The sequence below is a fragment of the Callorhinchus milii genome, unplaced genomic scaffold (genome assembly GCF_018977255.1).
Source record: "Callorhinchus milii isolate IMCB2004 unplaced genomic scaffold, IMCB_Cmil_1.0 Scaffold2, whole genome shotgun sequence".
In the NCBI taxonomy this organism is placed as follows: domain Eukaryota; kingdom Metazoa; phylum Chordata; class Chondrichthyes; order Chimaeriformes; family Callorhinchidae; genus Callorhinchus; species Callorhinchus milii.
The window spans coordinates 55,427,145-55,451,973 of record NW_024704743.1 but is presented as its reverse complement, the minus strand read 5'-3'; the positions used below and the strand labels follow the sequence as shown (position 1 = coordinate 55,451,973).

Sequence of the window (24,829 nt, the reverse complement as noted above, 5' to 3'; positions counted from 1 at the left end):
TTTTAGTCAGCTGGGTGATTGACACATGCAGAAACCCCTTTACTGTGCTTAATCCATGCTTACTTACCAAATTCTGGAAAGTAATTGTCTCAGGTTGGCAAAAGCCATGGCTCGGGGACCCGAGAGTGTGTGTTGGGATACCACTGGAGTTTAACCAGCTAAAACCTCACAGCTTCCCATTGATATTACTGTTTGAAAGCTTTCCTGTTGCTTGTCCAACTAGGACCACCCTACCTGTTAGGGCCTGTTAACCCTGCAAACTAAAGCCCTAAGTGGGATGACTCCCTGCCCCCAGTGCCTGGTCTGCCCTTCTAGGTCTGGTTGGTGAGTCAGGCTTGCTGTGCTGTCATCAGCAGTGCACTGGCATACTGCAGAACTGCATGGCTCAGGAACTGAACTACTGAGAGTGGGCTCAATTTTAACATGTCAACTTGGAGCCAGTTCACCTCCAAGTAGACCATGCTTACTTTCACCCCACCCCCCGGAGTCATAGAGGGTCAAAGATAATGTCGCCCTGAATGTTTCAATTCCAGAATGTCTATATTGACAACTTTCTCCTACCCGTTTGTCTTTAATAAATGCAAGATTTATTATTATTAATAAAGCCCTCAATGACTTATTCTTCTCTTGTCAAGTAAAACGTTCCCTTGCTATCTGATCTGACGACACCTAAGAAACAGTTGGTTTCAAAGATGGGTTGACTTGGCCATTCCTTGGATCGTTGAATTTCTTAATTTCAGTGGAATGGATCCAACACTGAAATACTGTATAACTCTCCCATTTGTCCACGTTTATGGTGACATCAGCATCCTGAATTTCCTCTTACCCATCATGTTTTATATTGGAGCTTCTGTGAACCAGCATCGTATCCAAGAAACCTGCTTCCCTTTGAGAATAGTGGACATTATGATCAGGAAGCATTTAAGGGGTGATGACATAGCTTAAAATAATATCTAGCAAACATTCATAAATCGGATACATTTTGGAATTGGTTCTGCAAGAATCCAGAAGAACCTGGATCTCTCATGCCCCATTTTCCAATTTCAATATCTAAGTAGCCACAGCAAATCAAAATCAGCAAACTTTGGAAAAATGCCTTTATTTTATTTCTGCTTTTGACTGGCCACTGCCAGTCAGTGTGGGTGATGTGAGTATTTTCTGCCATATTGAACATGTGCATTTGTCATTTGATATTTAACTTGTGTAATCTCTTCTCAGGTCTCTGCAACTCAAAATATGTGACGTGGTGGAATCCCAAAGAGCTTCACATAGTTTGCTGAGTACCAGCAATGGTGGATAGGTCGGGGGGGAGGGGAGGGGGAGAGCTTAAGATAATGACTAGTGGTGATGAGGTGGAAAAGATGACCGAAAGCGCTGTTGAAGAGCTAAGTCTTAAAATGAACTTTAAAAATGGGGAGGGAAGGGGCAAGACAGAGGTAGTGCGTAATGCAGTTCCAGAGAGAGGGGAGAGAATGATTGAAAGCTTGCCCACCGATGGTGGGGTGTATCATGTGTGCTGACGTGTTGTACACATTTTGGTTTGCATGATATTTTTCCATGGGCAAAAGTTTTAAATCCGTGCAGAAAGCAGTAATTTAACCATCTACAAATTGTATAGTTTTAATCCCTATATAAATATAGGTCTACTACAAAGTATGTTTTTAAATATCTTTTTATAAAAAGTGATTTTGGACAGCTAAATAATAGTAATTATATTGAGATAGACTTGCTTGTAAGAATAATCAGCCCTTCCCATCCGAATCTGTATTACAATAATGGTACAATAGAATGAAATCTTGTTATCGTAAAATAATAAAATGCGTCATGTTCTTTATACATACTTATAAAGGGTGAGCCCCTATCAGAAGCAATTTCAATGACTACATTAATCAATTTTGCTTTTCCTCTCTTCCTTCCACCCACCCCACCCCAGTACTACCGTCCTGGCAATAGCAAAATAACAATTCTTATACAGCTTTGCAATTTCCCACTCTTTCACTCTTCAGTGATGCCTTCCTGAAGCTTATGATAGAGGCAGCGGTACTTGCAGGGAGTTTGTGCTGGGATTTGCTCTGAATTACTGTATATATTAATGATCTGGACTTGGGAATTGAGGGAGCAATATTGAAACTTGTTGATGTAACCAATTTGAGGACCTTGCGAATTGTGACATCTGATGTGAAATACTGAAGCAGTATAACAATAACATTTCGTTATAACAATATTATTTTTAAAAATGGCTCATTCAATTATTTAAAGAAAATAATGAAATGTCTTTTTAAGAAAAGAACGTGATTCATTCTATTAATTTTAAAGATAATAAAATTTCATTGTAATTTATTTTTAAAAGAACACGACTCATGCTATTATTTCAAGATAATAACATTTGATTAGAACTTTTTTTAAAGAAATACTCATTCTATTCTTATGAATTAGAAGCTACGGCTCTTCAGTCTTGAAAATCTCAGAGAAGTCTTTATAAAGGTGTTTAAGATTTTAAATGGATGTGAGAAAGAAACCTCAGACCAATACTTGTGAATGGATTGAGGCAGCAGAACAAGAGGGCACAGGTTAATTTAATAATTAGAAAAGGTTACCAGGAAGAGTAATTGAGGCCAGGACACTACTTGTTTTTAAAAAAAACACAGGTTGATGATGTGATGTGAAGGTGGTAGGGTGGGTATTCTGGTAGGTTGAAATCAAATGGGCCACAAATCTCATGTTCTTGTGAACTTGCTGTTGAAAGCACATTTTATATTTAGTTTATAATTTTATTTATTTTACTCAATCCTTTATATTCTACCCTGGGTATAGACATACTTTCATATTATATCCTTAACTAAATTATAATTGAAAACTGAATCTGGGGAGACTGCTGATATTTTGGCCACCAATATATGAGACAAAGAAACAAAATCCCAGTTAGCGAATTGTTCATTCTGGGCCAGTCAATTGTACCTCTGAGAGAGCAGTGCACATCACATAGAAGTGATTCAGGAAGGAGCTCAGAATTGTAGCTCCCAGTTGAAATAATAATGATATTTATTGCTTACGTTTGGTTCAGTGACTTATCTCATTGTTCAAATGCCCCAAAGTCCTTTGCAGGATTTACTTGTAAATGTAAAGTAGTAGCTGTGTTTGAAGGTGGACCAGCATCCAATCTCCACACAGCAATCTCCCATAAACAGCCATGAAGTGAGTGACCAATTTAATTTGGAGGATTGGTGGCCAGGACATTAGGAGAAACTCCCTTCTCTTTTTCAGTAGTGCCACGGGATCTTTAATCTCCACCTGAACAGGTAGACGGAACTTTGATTTAGTGTTCGTCTGAAGGACGGCACCTCCAACATTAAAAAGGTGAGATTGTGTGTGACCGACAAGTCCCAGTATTCGATATGATTATGTACATTATACGTTTACTCAATAATTGTTAGCTCTGCACTGAAAAAATTGCAGTTGACAATTCATTCAGATTTTGCAACCGACAGACTGGTGCATCTTGGAACAGTCACACAAAATCCATTGCCTATCAGGTTACAAGAAACCAAATGACATGTAGAATGATAAGCCAGTGTAGCTGCTCACAGGTAGGTTAGGATATTTTTAAATGAGCTTGCTTATGTCACTGCCTGTCTATTAATGAGCAACACTGTGTTCCTGTTACCAATGGTAACAGCTATAATTAGATTAACTATCACTGGTAAATCCTCACAAGCAGCTTCGGGTAATGGAAGATTTATTGGTGGCTGAATGGCAGATCTGTGAATTCTGCCAGGTTTTGAATATGTGAATTCTGTAAGGAAATAAACTATTAGTCTTTCAAGACTTTATTTTCTTAACTTTCCAGCTCCAGAAAAAAAGCCTCAACTTCTCAAGCCTCTCTTCGTAACTGAAACCCATTCATTCCTGGTAGTATCTGAGTGAATCCATGCTGAAGAGATCGATGATAATAGTTTCCACAAAAGAGTCAGAGTGGCCTGTACTTCTAATGTTTCAGAGTTCAAAACAGCTTTAGTCTTGTGGATTTTAAATTGATTCTGCCACTTTGAGTTGTACAATGAGATATTGAAAGGAGTGAATTGTCTTGTAACTCATTTCCTTGGCTAATGTGATAAGAGTATTGCACCAAGGTAAGTTTGCCAATTGTCCCCCTATTCTTTTCCTACTAAGGGTCCTAACTCCTGCTGAGTTATAATTAAATGGGGTATCCTCTGGCACCTCAGCCAAGCTGTCATTCTGTGTGTGTGAATGGAGAAGCGGACTTCAGGACCAGCAAAGGTGATCCAGGATATTCCCAAATATTGCGAGAATGTTACAGTATATATGTACATCTTTTCAAAAAAAACTATTTTCCAGGACCTCAAGGCTGTGGATCTCCTGTGCCTTTTGCCTAACTCCTGTTTCTTAAACCCAAGTTGATGGCACTAGTCAATTTATCTTGTCCTTTCTCCTAATCTTTCTAACCTTGGTGATGTTCTACCCAACAGCGACCTTGGCTTTTCAATCAGTTTTTTTTCAATTGATTAACAGAAGCTGCATTTTGTGAGAGAGAGAGAGAGAGAGAGACGTATTGGGGGATATGAAGAGAAAGTGAATAGGGGAGGTCCAGAATAGTTGAGAAGGGATAGGCTTTGCAAGCCTTAGGGCCTTAACCTTTACCAAAACCACCTTGTCATTTACATACCCGCCTCCTTTTATTAGATAAAAATTATTTCCTAGTCTAAAATGCCAGTGATACAATGTGGTGTGAATGTGTAATTCTAATTGAATAGTTGGAAAATCTGTAGTTGTAGGAAAAGATGTGGGTTAACTTAGATTGAGTGTAAGGTAGTTATATTTGTAGATTACACCAATTTGGAGGAGATGTGTGGAATCAGAAGGCAGCAAAAGTCATGCAAAGAGCTAAATGGAGTATGTACATGGGCTGATAACTTGCTAATAAAGTTCATGATATAGGAAATAAGGTTAGGAAGCAGCTGTACTCCATGGACGGGATAGAACTTACCAAGGGCACTGTGTGCGATCAAACCATCCAAGGGGGAAGCTGAAAGGCAAAACAAATGTGAGGCAGCAATAAACAAGGCAAACATGATGCTGGGCTAAATTCAGAAATCAGTTGGATTGAAGTCATGCTCCAAGTGAAACAATGCTCTGGTCAGGCCACAGCTGTAGTATTGCTTACTGGTTCTAGTCAATGCAAAGTAAGAAAGCTGCCAGGCCTCATCAGCAGCGCAGAGAGAAACAAGGATGTTCCCCAATGTTAGAGGAATGAACTATGAGCAACAGTTATGCGGTCTTAAAAGAAACATCTCAGAAGGGACCTTCCACAGGTGTATATACAATTGTAAATGGGATGAGAAAGGAAACTTGGAATACTTTCAGATGATTCTAGGCAGCAAAACAAGAGGGATGTTTAAAGTTGCAAAGGGAAATATTATAATAATAATAATAATAATCCTTGCATTTGATATTGCGCTTTTCACGTCGGGAGGACGTCCCAGAGCGCTTCACAGAACACACTGTAAAGTGAATTGACTGTATATTTGTGGGCGAACGCAGCAGCCAATTGCGCACAGCAATGTCCCACAAACAGTTGTAGATTGAATATTAGGAGAGACACCAGAAAATATTTATTTACACCAAGGGTAATTAATGACTGGAACAAGTTACCAGGAAGGACATTGAGGCCAGGATGTGGGACTCGTACAAAATACAGCTCCATAATGTGATGGGAGGATTGTAGGGTGTGGATTCCAGGAAAATGAAGTTAAATGGGCTGAAGGGCCTTCTTCAACATTGTTCATTCAAAGAGAAGTGCCCTGACCAACAATCCCCCAAATAAAATTGGTTATTCACCCCATGGCTGTTTGTGAAACACTGCTGTGCACAAATTGGCTGCCAAGTTCGCTCACAAAATATATAGTCAATCCACTTTAATGGGTGTTCTGCACGTGCGCAGAGCTCTGCGGGGAGCGGCGGCAGGACAGCGCGGGAAGGAGCCTGGGCCTACCTACCCAGGTATTTAAGGTCGGCAGGGAGCGCAGCTCGGCTGTGGGGCTGAGGAGGGAACGGGTGGGGGCGGAGCGGGGGAACCGCTGACGTCATAGTTTAGTTTTCAGGAATGTGCGCGCAAAAAAAAAAAAAAAAAACCTCAGTGCCCCAGCCTACGGAATAATGCCATCCACCTGACTGCTCGCTCCCGATCCCCACGTGTGCACTATGGCTGCCGCTTTGACCCGAGCCCCCTCACACCCTCCCTCCTCCCTCCTCTCTACCCCCAAACCCTCCCCCCTCTGCATCTCTCCCGCTCTGTCCTCTCTCTCCGTCCCTCTCGCCTTCTATCCCCACTTGACCCTCCTACAACCTCCCTCTGTTCCAGCCTGGGAACCCTCCGCCGGGCTCACCGCGGCACTCGGCATTGGCTGTCCAGCAGCAGCCACACTGACTGCCCCATTCCCCACCACACTCGCCAGCCACCCCGGACACAGACCCGGTGAGCCAACCTCTCCTCCTTTATCCCCATTTCCCCCACCCCTGCTTCACAACCTGGACTCCCCTCCCACACACCCTTCTGTCAACCGCTCCCTCCACATCGGACTACAAAATGTCCGCTCCTTCTGTAACAAGGCCCTGGTCATCAACGATCTCATCCTTGATGAGAGCGTTGACATCATGGCCTTCACGGAAACCTGGCTCACCCCAGGCGACACCTTCCCCCTCACGGATGCCACACCACCCAGCTACACCTCCCACCACATCCCTCGCCCCAACAGCCGTGGTGGTGGTGTAGCCCTTATCTCAAGGACACCACTTGCCCTATCCCCCTACTCCTCTGGCTCTTTCCCCTCTCTCGAGCACCTCACCCTCTCCCACCCCTCCTTCCTCTCGCTCAAAATCCTCCTCCTCTACCGGCCCCCTAAAACCTCTCCCACCTTCGTCTCCGATATCTCTACACTACTTACATCTCTCTGCCTCTGCTCTGATCGCCTCATCATCCTGGGCGACTTCAACCTGCACTTCACCCCCTCCTGCTCCATCTCCTCAGACTTCTCTTCCCTGCTCTCCTCGCTCAACCTCTCCCTCCACATCAACTCCGCCACTCACAGTCACGGCCACCCACTCGACTTGGTGATCACCCGGGGCCTCAGTGTCTCCGATGTCACTATCACCGACAAGGCCGTCTCCGACCACCACTTCATCTCCTTCACCACCTCCACCCCCCTCCCCACCTCCACCAGACCCACCACCATCTTCTACCGCACCTGGAAGAAGTTACTGCAGCTCAGTAGCTCGGAGTCCTGTAGCTCAGTGGTTAGAGCACTCGCTTTGCAAGCGAGAGACCTGAGTTCAATTCCAGGCAGGGCGGAACCTTGGGCAAGTTTCCTTACTCCACACACCTAATAATAATCCCTCCAAAACCAAAAACAATAATAAATTGGTCATTTTCATTCTACAACTGTTTGTGGGACATTGCTGTGCGCAATTGGCTGCCGCGTTCGCCCACAAATATACAGTCAATTCACTTGACAGTATATTCTGTGAAGCACTTTGGGACGTCCTCCCGACGTGAAAAGCGCTATATCAAATGCAAGTGTTATTATTATTATTATTACCCCCACAAACCCTAACCACTGCCTTGGAGTCCTCTGAACTCCTCTCCCTCTGGCCTTCAACCCTCACTGACCCCTCTTCTCTCACCCTCCTCCACAACACCCTCTCCTCCACACTCGATACTCTTGCCCCCATCACCTCCCGTACTGTCTCCTACTCTCGCTCCTCCCCCTGGTTCACCACCCACCTCCGCTCACTGAAGAGCCAGGTGCGGGCCGTTGAACGCACCTGCGTCAAATCTGGCCTAACGGTCCACCAACAAATCTGGCTGGACCTCCTCAAAATCTACCGCTCCACTCTAGCCTCGGCCAAGTCGTCCTTCTACTCCAGGATAATCCTGGAGGCGAAGAACAACCCCAGGCTTCTGTTCTCTACCACATCCCGACTCCTCCGTCCCCCCGCCACCCCGCGCAGGTCATCTCCTCCAACCTTCACTGCGAGGAGATGCTGGATTTCCTTGAATCCAAAATCAAGGGAATTCGCTCCGCGGTCACTTCCCCTCCAACATCCACCCACCCCCTCCCTCCCACACTCCGACTCCTACCCATCCTCCCCTACACACTTTCGTACCCGTTTCCCCACCCTCTGTCACCAAACTCATCCTATCCCTGAAACCCACCACCTGCTCCCTTGACCCCATCCCCACTCCACTCCTTATCTCTCAGCTCCACCTCCTTGCCCCACATATCACAGACATCATCAACCTGTCCCTCTCCTCTGGCTCTGTTCCCATTCCCTTAAAAACTGCCACCATCACTCCCACCTTGAAAAAACCCTCCCTTGATGCGTCGCAGCTGTCAAGCTAACGGCCCATCTCCAACCTCCCCTTCCTGTCCAAGATCCTAGAGCAAGTTGTCGCCTCCCAGCTGCGCTCTTTCCTCTCCACCCATTCATTATTCGAACCCCTTCAGTCGGGTTTCCGTGCTGCCCATAAAACAGAAACTGCCCTGGTCAAGGTCACCAATGACATCCTGACCATCTGTGACCAGGGCTCCCTCTGCCTCCTCGTCCTCCTCGACCTATCAGCAGCATTCGATACGGTCGACCACGCTATCCTCCTCCACCACTTCTTCTCCCACCTCAACCTTCAAGGCCCTGTCCTTGAGTGGTTTAGGTCGTACCTCTCCCACCGTCTTCACTTTGTTTCCACGAATGGCTCTTCCTCCAGCCCCCGCACTGTCTCGTACGGTGTCTCTCAGGGCTCTGTCCTCGGTCCCCTCCTCTTCACCCTCTATATGCTCCCCCTCGGTGACATCATCCGCAGACATGGGGTTAACTTCCACATGTATGCGGATGACACCCAACTCTACCTTTCCTCCTCTACCCTCAACTCCACGACCACCGATGTCCTGACAGCTGCCTGTCCGACATCGAGTCCTGGACGAGAGACAACTTTCTTCAGCTCAACGTGTACAAAACTGAGGCCCTCCTGATTGGCTCACGTCAGCGCCTCCGCACCTCAGGCGCTGACACCATCAGCATCCAAGGCTGCACTCTCCACCTCTCAAAGCCAGTCAGGAACCTCGGGTTCTGTTCGACCCTGAGCTGTCCTTTCTTCCTCATATCCGCACCACAACTGGCACCGCCTTCCATCACCTCCGGAACATCGCCAGACTACGGCACTACCTCACCCCTCACGCTGCTGAAACACTGGTCCACGCCTTTATCACCTCAAGGCTGGACTATGGGAACTCTCTCCTCGCCGGCCTTCCCGGCACCTCCCTCCACAAGCTGCAGGTCATTCAGAACTCTGCAGCTCGTGTACTGTCCCGCACCAGGCTTCGGACCACATCACTCCCACCCTCGCTCGCCTCCACTGGCTCCCCATCCCCCAGAGGATCGAATTCAAGATCCTCATCCTCACCTACAAGGCCATTCACGGCCTTGCTCCCTCCTACCTCTCCGACCTACTATCCCCCTACCTACCTGCCCGTACCCTCCGTTCCTCTGGCTCCGGTCTGCTCCACATCCCCCGCCCCAACCGCCCTACCATCGGTGGCCGGGCCTTCAGCCTCTCAGCCCCGAGGCTCTGGAACTCTATCCCCCAGTGCCTTCGCCGCCTCCTCCCTTTCCTCCTTCAAGGCCGGTCTCATGACCTTTCTCTTTGACCGTGTCTTCAGTTCCCCTCTCAACTCTCTACCCCCTCCTCGCTCCCTCCCTTCCCTCCCCTCACCCTGACCATTTCCCCCCTGCTCGGGTCCTGACCCAACTGTACAGCGCCTTGGGACGTCCTCCTGACGTGAAAGGCGCTCTATAAATGGAATCTTGTTGTTGTAATCTTCAGCTAAGGACAACATGATGCAGAGCTGGCAGTGAAACTCCATGCTAATCGATTCCCCCACTCTATTAATGATTTGACAGGGCAAATGATATCGACACTATGTTTGATCAAACTGGAGCTGTGACAATCAGTCAGGTGTACTTGGAGTGCCACCTAGTGTAGGCAAGACACTTTGCACAGCACATGGGATTGCTTTGAGGTTTAACAAAGTATTTATTCCACTATAAAATTCCAAACAAAGTCGAAACGCCTTACCAGCTTGTTCCTCGCATTTATGAGCAAGAGAGATCAAATAGATTGAAGCCAGTTGTACCTGTGGAGCTCTTCAGCCTTCGTGACCAAGTATAGACGCTGTAACTTAGGGTGTGTATATATATATATATATATAGTGTGTGTCGCAGATTACTGTCTTTTTTGCAGAACACTGAGGAAAACCTACAATTCATAATGAATCGCCAACTAAGCTCCAGTCTAACAAACAGGCTCATGAGCTAAATAGTTTCAAGCACAGTGAGCTGCTCTGCCAAGTCACTCATATACTCTTGATCCTTAAAGCTCAAATGAGATTCAAGGAACGTATCATTAGCGTATTTCATATTTTTATTCATATTTCTCAAATGTGAAAGGCACCATATATTTATGTATTCTTTGTTGTTGTACCCTTACTCAGAATCATATAAATCGTTGACTTTGTTTATAAATACGTTAAAAAATTGAGCTTTAAATAAGGGCCTCTTTGGGTGTTGCTTCATGATCATGTGTAATTCTATTCTACAAATCTGTCAGTCATGACATCAAGTCAATTTTACAGTGCAACAAGTATAATTAGATCAGTACACTACTGAGTTAAATATAATGAAAGAAAACTGCAGCCCTTCCGCACTCCTGTTGTGTTATCCACATTCTGTGAAAAAGACTCATGTTTTTTTTGATTCTTAAAAAGTATTTAACAAAGAGAAATTTATAAGAAAACATAATGAAGCTTGTGATAAAAAATCTTTCACAGCTGTGCAAAACTTACCACCTCATGAAGCTCACCCCATCATTTCATGTCCTGAAGGAAAGTGTTGTATTGATACTTCCAGAGCACCAATGCTAATGAAGACAAAGACCTAGAATATGCATCCATTCCCACATCTTCACTACTTTACCATGATCTCCTATCCTCCACACATAGGCCCCTCCTCATGCACACACACATTAACAGTAGCACAATATTTATTTTAATCTGGATATTTGTTCATCTGATTCTGAACCTCCCACTACCTCCTACAATGCTGTCGTCAAGTACTCATCCAGTTCTTCTTGAAGGGTTTGATCGACATATATTCCCAGTAAGATAAATCGTCCATTCCATGTTAATTTAGAAAGAATAATTTTTTGGTAGTTGTGAAATATTAATTTGGCAAAAGACCGATCAGCCTCCATGACTGTGGGCTCCTCCATGTGCAGAACTAAGACCTAATTGGAGTAGTTCTTCTATGCACAGTAGCATCTCAGAGTGGTTTTGGACTTGGCAAAAGATAGTCAACCTACATAACACACCATATATAACCTCCTAACAATATAAATAATAACAGGTACATCAGGGAATGATTTAAGTGTTGCACAAATAATATTGTATTTCGCTTCAAATTGGTGCAATGCCATCTGGAGGAAACCAACTGATACACAGGTTTAAGAATTGCACACACCACCTAGTGCACAAAACAGGTACAATAATAACTTCATACAGCACCAAAACACCAAAATGTAAAGTATGATGACTATTGTATTGGTTCAGATGGATGTTAAAAATCCGATGGCACTATTCGAAAAGAGGAGTGAGTTTCTCCTGGTGTCCTGGCCGGGAGAAAAAAATTGTGATATTTTGTTACCAGTCGTATAACTAGCATTAATAAATAAATCCTTTATTCACAGGCAAGAATCCATTCCTGTAACAGCAGCTGCTCATGCAATTTTTAATGTGTAACTTGACACTCAGGAAAAGAAGTCAATTATTAATCATATGGTTAAATGATGGTAGAGTGAAGCAAAGAATCAGTTTCAAAGGGAATAACCAGATTCAAAAAAGTTCAAGGGGATATTTTCTCTTGTGTTGCTAAATTCCCCCCACCTCACTGTTTGGCTTATAATGAAAAGGAGAGGACAGTAAATTTACTGGCAAGTAGGAAATATCCCTCTTCCTGGTTTCTTCATTTGAGCCAGAGTCATTGAAAGAATGATGCGCGAACTCTGTTTCAAGAAAGTTGAGATCAGGCAATATTTCTCCCAAGGGAACCCTATCCACTGGGAGATGAATATATATATATATGTAGGTCTAAATTCTGGTATTTCTAAACAAGAAATCTTAAGTCATGCATATAGTAACTGCTGGTCATTGTTGTACATCACATTGGCGGCTGTGTGAACTCTACTTTTGTGATAATTGGTGTCTTTTCTGAGCAAGAGTACTACTACTAATAATAATCCTTGCATTTGATATAGCGCTTTTCACGTCTGCTAGACATCTCAAAGCGCTTCACAGAATATACTGTACAGTGAATTGACTGTATATTTGTGCGTGAAACGCAGCATCGAATATGCGCACAGCAGTGTCCCACAAACAGCTTAGCCTCTGCTTTGTCTATTACAATATTATGTTTTCAATTAATTACATTTTTGCTTCAACTGATGCAGTTATTCTGATTGTTGTATAATGAGACTTTTCCTGGTTTGGCAACAGTTTTTATGATGGAGATGACCCTTTAAATAACATTGCCAAATAGATAGGTAACCTCAGGATACTTTTAATGTATGAACAGCAACAAAGTGGCTTAAATAAAATTCTAAATGTTCTGTAAGCAAACGAATGGCTTAATAATTCTACTATCAGGCACACTTCACTTTCGATCTCCCCATTTAGCTCATTTTTTATTAAAGAATCCTATGCCATAACCATCTTTCTGGTCACACAATGTGATCCACAAAATTAAAATATTTTTCAGTTGTGCACAACAAGTCATTTGCTAACATAAAGTTGTCAGTGTAATAGTTATGCTTAAGTGATTGCAACTAGGGCAATGAGTATGAAAATAAGTAACAGACAGGATGCAACAGAATGGAAGAGAAATACTGTACACTGTACTGTGTTCCCATTACCACAATCCTCAGCATGCTCCACTGTTTCACTGTCTTGAAACAAATAGACTTCAAGCTATGTAAATGCAAGCTGCTGCAATTGTATTGAAAATAAATTGCTTTATTGGAACTGGCTTTTTTTTGTATTAAATAACAGGATAATGGTTAAACGCAACATGTCCTCCACTTTATTGCTACCGCATGTCACAAGTTATTTTAAAGGATAAAAGTTACACCAAGCAACATGAAATGTTTGCCCAGAATACTATTGATTACATTGGCCACAAATTACCAACGTAAAATTAAAATCCTACTGACTCATAACTTGCTGTGGCAAGCTAATTCAAGATGATATATTTTTGTAAAATGCATTTAATCATGTGCTAAATGTTCTCCTCTAGTCTTATTTATCAAGATTGGCTAAATGGGTCACAGTACTGCTGCTGGATTATTATGGGTAAGTGTGGGTGAGACCAGGCTGCTCAAGACTTCATAAAAATAGCTCGATGCTCTTCTAGGTCAATGGAATATATTATGATTTAGGCTCATACTCCTGTATAGTACTGTTGTGGGACCTACTACATGTTAGAGATGTTGCATTTTGGAATGAGATGCTAAAACGCAGGCTCTGACTCCTTGTTTTTTCAAGAGGGAACTAAAGATACCATGACATTGAATGAAAAGAGAGGAAATTTTCTCTTGCTGTCCAGGCCGATGTATTTCCACAGTAATTCATCACTCACCTTAGCGCTGGTGCAAATGGCTGCTGCATTTTGCCTACAAAAAGATTCACACTTAGCTGTGATGACCTCCTAAGTGCTTTGAAATTGTTCAATGTGATTATAAAGCCAAGAACACTGTGACAAGCAGGTTCACCTATTAGTTCACCTTAAATCCTCTCCCTAGCTGCACAAAATTAAAGAAAAAAATGTAACCTTCTGTCTTAATGCAGAATAATAAACAGGTTGGCTTTTTATTATTCTTATATTCATTGTTAAAACGCAGCAGCCCCTTTGCTGTCCAGTGCCTTGGGGATGTCCTCGCGATGTGAAGGATGCTATATAAATGCAATATGTTGTTGTTTGGGGTTAAGCCATGATCACTGGGGAATTCTTGCCAAAACCAACGTAGGAACAAAACCTTGCAACTTGCCCTGCACTGCCATGAAACAGCTCCACCCAGTCAGTGAAGCAGCCAGTGGGCTTCCTGTGCAGTGCCATCCACACAAACACTCACACCCACACACAAACACACCCACAAACACACACACCCAAACACACACACACACAAACACACACCCACACACACAAACACACCCACACACAAACACACACACACACAAACACACACACACCCACACACAAACACACCCACACACCCACACACACACAAACACACACCCACACACACACCCACACACAAACACACCCACACACAAACACACACACACAAACACACAAACACACACCCACACACAAACACACACCCACACACAAACACACCCACACACCCACACACAAACACACCCACACACACACAAACACACACCCACACACAAACACACACCCACACACAAACACACCCACACACCCACACACAAACACACCCACACACACACAAACACACACCCACACACAAACACACCCACACACACACAAACACACACCCACACACAAACACACACCCACACACAAACACACCCACACACCCACACACAAATACACCCACACACACACAAACACTCACACACACACAAACACACCCACACACAAACACAAACACACACCCCCACACAAACACACACACACACACAAACACACACCCACACACAAACACACCCACACACAAACACACACCCACACACAAACACACACCCACACACAAACACACACCCACACACAAACACACACCCACACACAAACACACCCACACACAAACACACACACACACACCCACACACACACACACCCACACACAAACACACCCACACACACACAAACACACCCACACCCACAAACACACCCACACACACACAAACACACCCACACACCCACAAACACAACCACACACACACAAACACACCCACACACAAACACACACCCACCCCCACAAACACACATCCACACACACACACACCCACAAACACACACCCCCACAAACACACACAAACACACACCCACAAACACACACCCACACACAAACACACACCCACACACAAACACACACAAACACACACACCCACCCACAAACACACACCCCCACAAACACACCCACACCCACACACAAACACTCACACAAACACACACCCACACACAAACACACACACACAAACACACACCCCCACAAACACACACCCACACACAAACACTCACACACACACACCCACACACAAACACACACACCCACACACAAACACACACACACCCACACACAAACACACACACCCACAAACACCCCCCCCCACAAACACACACCCACACACAAACACACACACACCCACAAACACACACCCACACAAACACACAAACACACACCCACACAAACACACCCACACACACAAACACACAAACACACACCCACACAAACACACCCACACACACAAACACACCCCCCCACAAACACACACCCACACACACATCCACACAAACACACCCACACACACATCCACACAAACACTCACCCCCCCCCCCTCTGCCCAGTTGGGCAGTGCTGGTGTCAGCTGATCGGGGAGAGGGAGGGAGAGGGGGAGAGAGAGGGAGAGCGCCGTCTGCGCAATCCCACAGCTGCTTCATTGACATATTCTGCAAATGTTGGTGTCGGGGAAGGCAGCGGAGAGGCAGAGCTATTGTTTGGCTTTATTTTAAATCATATATATATATATATACACACACTCCCTCCCTCCCCCTGTGCTGGTGCTGTGGGTTTGTTGGGTACAATGGTTTGCGGCGGCTTCACCTGCTCCAAGAACTCGCTATGTGTCCTGAACCTCCTCTACATCGTGAGTACTGCACTGGGGATCATCTGAACCCACAGAGAGGGGGGAGGGGGGGGGGGGAAGGGAGAGAGCAGAATGGGGGGAAAGAGGGGGGGGTAGAAGGGAGGAGGGAGGGGGGAGAGGGAAGGAGAGGGAGAGGGAAGGAGGTAGAGGGAGAGCAACGACGAGTGGGAAGGGGAGAAGAGAAAAACAGTGGAGGGAGAGGGAGAGAAGAAGAGGGAGAATGGGGGAGAGGGAGGAGAGAGGGGTGGGGGGGGGGAGAAAGGGGGGGAGGAGAAAGGGGAAATTGCACATTGCTGTGCTACTTAATCTTAAACCAAACATCCCCTAAATAGATTTATTTCCCTTTTTCGTGCGTCTTATTTGCTACTACAATGTTCGGTTGTGTCATTTTTGTCTCGTGCCGTTGCCGTACCGTCTACGTCCCATTCTGTGTAATGGATTCATTCGCTTCCTCCCTCGCCTCCTTCAAGGCCGGTCTCGAGACCCTCCTCTTCGATCGTGCCTTCAGTCGCCCTCCCACCTCTCTGCGTTTCCTCACCCCCTACCCCACCCCTCCCCCATGCTCGGGTCCTGACCCCTGACTGTCCAGCGCTTCGCGACGTGAAAGGCACTCTATCAATGTAATTTTGTTGTTGTTGCATGAAAGCTTATGCGGTAGGATTTTGTGTGTCAGAAGTCGTCAGGTAATATTGTACAAGCATCACCACCCACCCCTATATTTTCTCCATTTCCCCTGCTCCCCACCTATGATCTGTTTTATTTTCCCCTTTATCATAGATCTTTCTCTGCACAACATGCATTTAATGAATATTTCTCTTGAAATGTACATTTCCTTTTAGAAAAATGGCCAACATACATGTCACTTGTTAATACTGAACAGGAATTTATTTGCATAAACTGAAGTCCAGGTAATACTGTGCATGGGTGTGTTAACACTGTACTGTAGTTCAACATTTACATTGCTGATGAGCTGTATGATTCCTGGAAATCTATTTTGGTTTAATTTACCTTGCAGTGAGGTTTAGCGCACATTTTGCAAAACTGGCCTTTACTGGATATGTACAACAGAGTTGTCCAGGAGTGTAAAATTCTCTTGTCAAAGTCATATTCTAACTTGAATATCTAACCTCCCGTTCCACTCCAAGTTCCGAGAACGAGTCATCCGCTCCTTTCTTTTTTGTCATTCCCTCTTCGAACCTCTCCAATCCGGCTTCCGCGCTGCCCACAGCACGGAAACAGCTCTGGTCAAAGTCACTGATGACATTCTGTGATCAGGGCTCCCTCTGCCTCCTTGTCCTCCTCGACCTCTGCTGCCTTCGACACTGTTGACCACTCCATTCTCATACACCGCCTCTCCTCTTTACTTAATCTTTGCGGACCTGCCCTTGCTTGGTTCAATTCCTATCTCTCTCACCATCTCCACTTTGTTGCCTCTAATGGTTTCTCCTCCAGCCCCCGCACTGTCATGTCTGGCGTCCCCCAGCGCTCTGTCCTTGGCCCTCTCCTCTTTAATATCTACATGCTCCCCCTTGGTGACATAATCCGCAGACATGGGGTCAACTCTATCTTTCTGCCTCCACCCTCAACTCCAGGACCACTGCTGTCCTGACAGACCGCCTGTCAGACATCAATAATAATCCTTGCATTTGATATAGCGCTTTTCACGTCTTCTAGACGTCCCAAAGCGCTTCACAGAATATACTGCAAAGTGAATTGACTGTATATTTGTGGGCGAATGCGGCAGCCAATTGCGCACAGCAATGTCCCACAAACAGTCGTAGATTGAAAATGACCAATTTATTATTGTTTTTTGTTTTGAAGTCCTGGATGAGGGCAAATTTCCTATAGTTGAATGTGCACACTTCAACTCACCAGCCAGTCAGGAACCGAGGTGTCTTGTTCGACCCTCAACTGTCTTTCCTTCCCCACATCCAAACCATGACTCGCTCTGCCTTCCCTCACCTCCGTAGCATCGCCCGACTCCGCCACTACCTCACCCCTCGGGGCGCTGAAACTCTTGTTCATGCCTTCATCACCTCAAAGGCTCGACTATGCAAATGCCCTGCTTGTCGACCTTCCCAACTCCTCCCTCCACAGGCTGCAGGTAATCCAGAACTCTGCAGCCCGTGTCCTCTCCCGCACCAAACTCCGTGACCCCATCTCCCCCATTCTCGCCCAACTCCATTGGCTCCCTATCCTTCAGAGGATCCAGTTCAAGATCCTGGTCCTCACCTGCAAAGCTCTCCATGGCCTCGTCCCACCCTACTTCTCCGACCTCCTAACCCCCTACCAACCCGCCCGCTCCCTCCGCTCAGCCGGCTCTGGCCTGCTCCACATCCCCCGACCCACCCGCCCCAACATTGGCGGGAGAGCCTTCAGCCACTCTGCCCCCAACCTCTGGAATTCCATCCTCCAATCACTCCACCTCACCCCCTCCTTAGCCTCCTTCAAGTCCCACCTCAAGACCCTCCTCTTCGACCATGCCATCGGCCACCCCCCTTCCCCTCCCTTCTCCCCCCCGACCCCAGCTCGGATCTGAAATGTTGTACACTGTTCAGCTCCTTGGGACGTCCTCCCGACATGAAAGGCGCTGTACAAATGTAATCTTGTTGTTGTTGAATAATGAATGCATTAACTCATGCTTTTGGCCACATGTTCAGAAGTGCAGTATTTAATCTACCCACCAGTGACGTATATTCAAAATATTTGGCGCCTGAGAGCAATTACAATACAGCAAGCAGCCTGTACCCATGAGGTCACAAAACATGGTCTCTATTTTAGTTTCAGCCTGGATCAGTTGGTAGGACCTTTGCCTCTTAGAATTCAACCTGTTTAGGCCGGTACTGCAATGCAATGCAGAGAGTGTGCTGCATTTTTTGATTAGCTGTCCTTCAGATGAGACTTTAAACCAAGGTTGTGTCTGCCTGTTCAGGTGGACATTAAAGTCACAGCACTGTTCAAAAAGAGAAGGGAGTTTCTGCTGATATTTTTGCCAAAGTTCCTCCAAATAAAATAGATTTACTGTAAATAAAGTGTAGTGACTATTTTGTAGGTGAATTAGGCAGCCAGTTTGTGCACAGTGATGTCACACAAATGGCCATGAAGTGACTGATCAGTTACATCAAGAGGATTGTTAGCCAGGACACCAGGAGAGACTCCCTGCTGTTTTCAAATACTGCCATAAAATCTTTTAACATCCACCCGAACAAGCTGAGAAGACCTTGGTTTTAATGTCTTATCCAAAGGATGGAATCTCTGACAATGATCCCCCAGCGTGAATCTACACTATGCCATACTTAAATAGCAGCTTAAATAAGAAATCAGAGTGCAGCTGGCACTTGTGGAGGTAAGGGATAAGAGGAAGGGATTAACATCCTCATTTTTTCATGGGAAAGGCAAATCAGACAGTATTTCCTGTCAGGCCTTCCATGATTACTTTCTGTGGGCTGATCATGAATGAGTCATGACAAGCTAAACACCTTGTTTTGACATTCTTTTAGGTACATTTCATTTAGAGCTGTAGTCCACAATGCATTGTTTTAAGATGTGTATGAAGCCAATGCATGAAAATATTTGTAATCTACAATGTTGCTGCTGCTGTGAAATTGTTACATACTATTTGCACACCAGTGGTGACCTCCCATAAGTCTTCCCCACTCCGTTTCAGTTGGCTACTGCAATGAAATACTAACCCTTTTTGAATATTGGGATTAAGGTATTAAACAGGATTTTATTTTTTTAGCCTTCCCGTGAATTAAATCAGGAGCTACTGTTGTTGTAATTTCGGGATTAGCATTTGGACAGATGCAATTTTCAGAAAAATTCTGATCATCAGTACTATTAATTATTGAGACCGAGGCTCTCCTGGTTGGCTCCCGTCAGCGCCTCCTCACATCAGTGGCTGACAGCATCACCATCCATGGTTGAACACTTCACCTTGCTAAGCCAGTCCAGAGCCTTGGGGTCTTGTTTGACCCTCAACTATCCTCAACTATCCCATGTCTGCACCATGACCCGCTCTGCCTTTCCCACCTCCGCAACGTTGCCCGGCTCCGGCACTGCTCCCACCCTCTGGAACTCCATCCCGCAGTCCCTCCGTCTCACCCCCTCCCTCGCCACCTTCAAGACCTACCTCACGACCCTTCTCTTCGACCGTGCTTTCGATCTCCCTCCATTCAGCTACCTTAAACGTACTGTGATGTGCAATGCAGGAATAGGACAATACTTTAGGATTGCTTTACTATTGAGCATGCAAATACAGGACGCCCCTTTTAGAATGTGCTCCGGTTGAGCATAGGTTCACTTAAAGCATGATTCTATGGACCCTGGAAATATTGGAAATGCGATACATCCAGCGATACTTCCTGACTAGCTGGCTTCCTGTGCTTAAAACATGACCAACTTCAGGGTTGCACTGATATCTCTTCCTGTAAACTGCACATAGTTATATGTCCAGGAATTGCTTGCTGATATCACTTCATGAAGTAATGTCAGCTGCACTTTCTGAACATAACTTCAATCTGATGAAATGGATGTCGGCCATTTTTTTTGCTTAATTATTCTCTGAGATATTGGACCCAGGTAACTGTTATATCAGGGCTCAGTACTTACATTTTTAAAAGCAAAAGAAATGGAATTCTATGTTTTATATATAGGAGCAAGAAGGTAACGGGACTACTTTAGAGGTCCAATCATTGATGTGCGCCTCAGATTGAGGGATCCCATCCTACCAGGGCCATGAGGATCCCCACCGAGGTTCATTAGAGCGCTAAATTGCGAATGGTCCAGTAAATTGACTCTGAATTTGTGTGAGGCATTGCTTGACCACAGTTAAAATGTTGCATCCAGTTTTCAATTCCAAATATACAAAGGATCCCAGAGCCATGGAGAACATAAGAACATAAAACTATACGTGAGAAGGTTTAGTGAAGATTCACTCAGGTATTACAAAATAATGGTTAGAAGATTTTTATTTACACACATGTTCATTAGAATATGCAATGGCTTACCAAGGATAATTCTTGAATCCACTCACACCATTGAAAAGGGAATTGAATAAATACTTTGAGTATAATAATATTAAAGGACATGGTAAAAGAGCGCCAGGGAACAGAATTAAAATATAAATACTAGTGGCAGAGCTATCTCCCCAAGACGTGATGGGCCAAATAATCTGCCATGTTCTGGGAACGTTTTATTATGGGTTCACAATGTTTGAAGCTTTGCAAGTGGCAAATTAACTTAAATGGCAAATCTGTTAAGTTTGTTAAACATTTGCAGCAGCCTTCAATGAACATTTTGGAGATTAAAAGGAATGGAAATCCTTATTTGAACTTTCCTCGATTTGTAGACCGCTATTGCACAGTATCACTTTATTACCTGTATCCCAGGTGAAGCCATTTCTAATAATAATATTTCTTAGATTTGGTATATTGTAGTGTCTTTCACGTCTGGAGGAAGTCTCAAAACGCTTCACGGGATGTACAGTAAAGTGGAGTGACTGTTTTTTCTATTGTTTATTGGAATGCTTTTTTTCATGTCGTGCAAACATTGCTTACTGAGTATTAAATTTGCCTTTGTATCAACACCTCATTGATCTATAGAAGTCACAAGATCTTCTAAATCAGGAAACAGTTTAATCCTTGCTGGATGTGCAGGATGTTACAGTATCAAAAGGACTCACTCTAATGAAAGTTAAAACAGGAGATTGGAATCTTTTTAGCTCACTCTTCAAGAGTGCATTACGTTAGATTAACTGGTTACTCTTTATAAGTTTTTATATAATTTTGTTCACTTGTTATCTGTTGGAGCTGTGGTGTTTACTGTATTATTGAGATTTTTTGAAATTAGCAGCAGATTTTAAATTATGTAACTGGATTAGAGTTCAGGTCCTCATTATATCACATTTATGAAAGGAAAACAATATCATTGATTCATTGACAATTTTCACTTAATCTTAAAACAATAGCAATATTTAGTGGATTTCTGCAAAACTCTAATCTCTTTAGGATTGTGGTTATATACAAAGTGTTGTTTGAGCACTTCGTAAATAGCCTGTAACCACTAGAGGAGACTTATTTTAATTTTCTCTACTGATTTTTTTTTAAATTGAAAGGGGATATGATAGATATATCTGTTGATAAGATTCTGAAGGAGCACAACATGGTTTAAAAAAAAGGGGGGTGGTGGGATTATGGGAAATTTCCTTTCATTGGGGAATCATTAATGAGGATACAAAACCTCGTGATTTTCCGAATAATTAGAGGAGAATTTAAAAGGAATGCTTTCCATTAAAGCCTTGTTAGAGTGTATATAATAAATCACAAGTAGCTATTGAGGTTGGATCAATAGAACCATTCAATAGGGAATTGGATAAGTAACTGATAAGTAAAAATATTAAGAGTTATGCGGGAAATGCTGGAAGTAGGTTTGAGAAAAATGGTAAGTTACCAAGCAGTAGCACAGACACAATGGGCCTGCTTATGTGCTGGAAATGTATGCTTCTATTAGATCTTTCATTCTTGTGTGTTTCCTGTGATAATAGCATATATTACAGAATTATTTACAAAACTCTTATACAAAATAGTATTTTGTTTCTTGCAGATGAATACCAGAGTATATTCTATATTCTTAAAAAGAAAGCCAATTAAATGGGAAAAACAAAGGGGTTGGTAGTTGTGTGTCATTTTGAACACAATTATACATCAATAGTCATAGTTGGATTAAAAAGTGTCAAGATAATTATTGTGAGGTGAAAACACAAATGTTATTTTCCCAATTTTAGAATAATATTGCAGTAATTTTCCCTAATGGTTTCCAAATTTTCTTTACATTGTGTCAGCTATCTCTCTCTCTCTCTCTTTCTCGCTTTCTCTCTGTTTGAAATGTGTGTATAATATTTCAAATTCTGTGCTTGAAGGTGTGATTGTATTGAATTCTGTTCAGTGCAAGTTACATAGCAGGGTCTTCCAGTCGTAGTTGTAATTTGGGACCAAGGTAATATTGCTGGCCAAGTCTTGTTTTTTTTGTGGAACTAGCAGCAATGATTAACCCAGAATCCAATTCTTATGTAGCATAACGTAACAGTGAAAATTAAATCTTTTGGAGAACAAAGTCTTTATTTGGAACAGTTGTGCGGCAATGCAGAGGAAATGTTAATTTGTGCAACTTTAGAAAGGTTTGCACAATATGACTCCAACACAACTTCTATGATTTTATGTAAAATCTTTTGAATTGGACTGCGAGGTCAGAACTGGAGGGTTTAAGTTTCAAATAAAAAAAACAAGACTAGTAATTCTTATACTTTTGCCCTTTACATAAATCACCAGATCAGAAGATTGATTTGGATGAAGAAGGCATTCGGCCTATTTCATCTCATCCTTCCAGAATCCTATCCTACTGTCCTTAGCATCAAGCTGGTTTTTAAAGAAGTTCAGTGTCCTGGCCTCAACCACTTTATCTTGACAACTTGTTCCGGTTGTTAATTACCTTCTGAGTAAATGAATGTTGTGAATAAAAAGCTTCCAACAATAACTGTTGATTAGCATTGATTAACTGCTTCAAAACATAACTATCTGGGTGAGAATGGTATCAAGGGACACAGGCAGGCTGAGAGGAACAAATATTCAATCAGAGAGTTATTTTTGTGTTGCTGGGATTGGAAGCAGTGGTGAAGGGCGGAATGTTTTCTGTGGAAGAAAGAATTTGATTAGAGGAGATGGAAAAATATTTTTATTGCCTTTCGAATTCAGAATCTATGCAGAACTTTTCCCCACAAGAAAGAGTGGAAGGGGTGAAGTCCGTGCTAGTATATTATTTGTTTGGACTGTAGAAGGAATGACCTTGGATCATGTTCTTAAAAATTAGAAATTACAAAATAATTACTCTCAAAATAATTTAGTTGTGAAATGCGAAATTGCACGCATGGGTCCTGCATAGGAAAACTGTGTCCTTGGTAACCTTGTGCACAATTTAGCATAATCCTGGCTTGTGCGGTTAACTGGATTTTTTTAAAATTCAGTATTTTGTAGCCTTGCTGGGCTCTTATTGTGTTCGCCTGGCTCAGTTGGTAGAGGTTCGACCTTTTCAGCCAGAATTTTTGGGGATCATGCTCTACATTGGAAGTTTGAACTCGTACAGTTTCAGATGAAACTCTAATGCATTGCTAGGAATGTGATGCGTTGTTGAATGTACCCTGAAAAGTTACGATCCTGTCTGCCGGTTCAAGTGGGTGTTAAAGATCCCATGCCCCTATTTAAAAAGAGAAAGGAGTTCTCCTTTCTTGTTGGTCATGGCCAACAATCCCCAGAAATTGGTCTTTCACATGGTCCTTCACATAGATGTTTCCTGAGTGCAAATTGGCTGTTGCCTTTTACCAAAAAGTGCACAGTCACTGGACTTTACTGTGTATCCTGTGAAGGGCTATGAGATGTCTACTCTGTCAAATGTAAGGATAATAATTACAAATTTGAGTAACAATTTCAAAACCTTAATTTAAGGAAAAATCTCATCTTGTACTCTGGTGGGGGGAGAAATGTGGTAACTTTGGAACTCTACATCAAACACTGCCAGCCAATTAAATAATTTTAGTGAAATAAGATATTCTTTCTAATGAAACCAACCAAGCATCAATTATTTGTTTCTCAGCAATAACCCACGAGGGAACATTAATGTCTATTTTTACACTCTTGCACATCTTATTGAATATGATGCAGTTATGCCGATTTGTTTTGTTTTTGTCTGCCTGCACAAAGTGTTTGTATTATCTATTCATTTGGCACACAAGAATGTTGCGTTTTCAAATTACACAACATGAGGAA

The 24,829-nt window shown here is 43.6% G+C and overlaps 1 protein-coding gene across 1 annotated transcript in view; it reads left to right on the top strand.

Annotated features, from left to right (window-relative positions):
* The first annotated feature begins 15,743 nt into the window (after positions 1–15,743).
* The window catches only part of tspan13a (tetraspanin 13a), a 29,571-nt gene continuing 20,485 nt past the window's right edge, over positions 15,744–24,829 (top strand). The window contains exon 1 of the mRNA XM_042332317.1: positions 15,744–16,010. Coding sequence (XP_042188251.1) covers positions 15,948–16,010 — 63 coding nt within the window. The 5' untranslated portion in view covers positions 15,744–15,947. The remainder of the gene's footprint in view (positions 16,011–24,829) is intronic.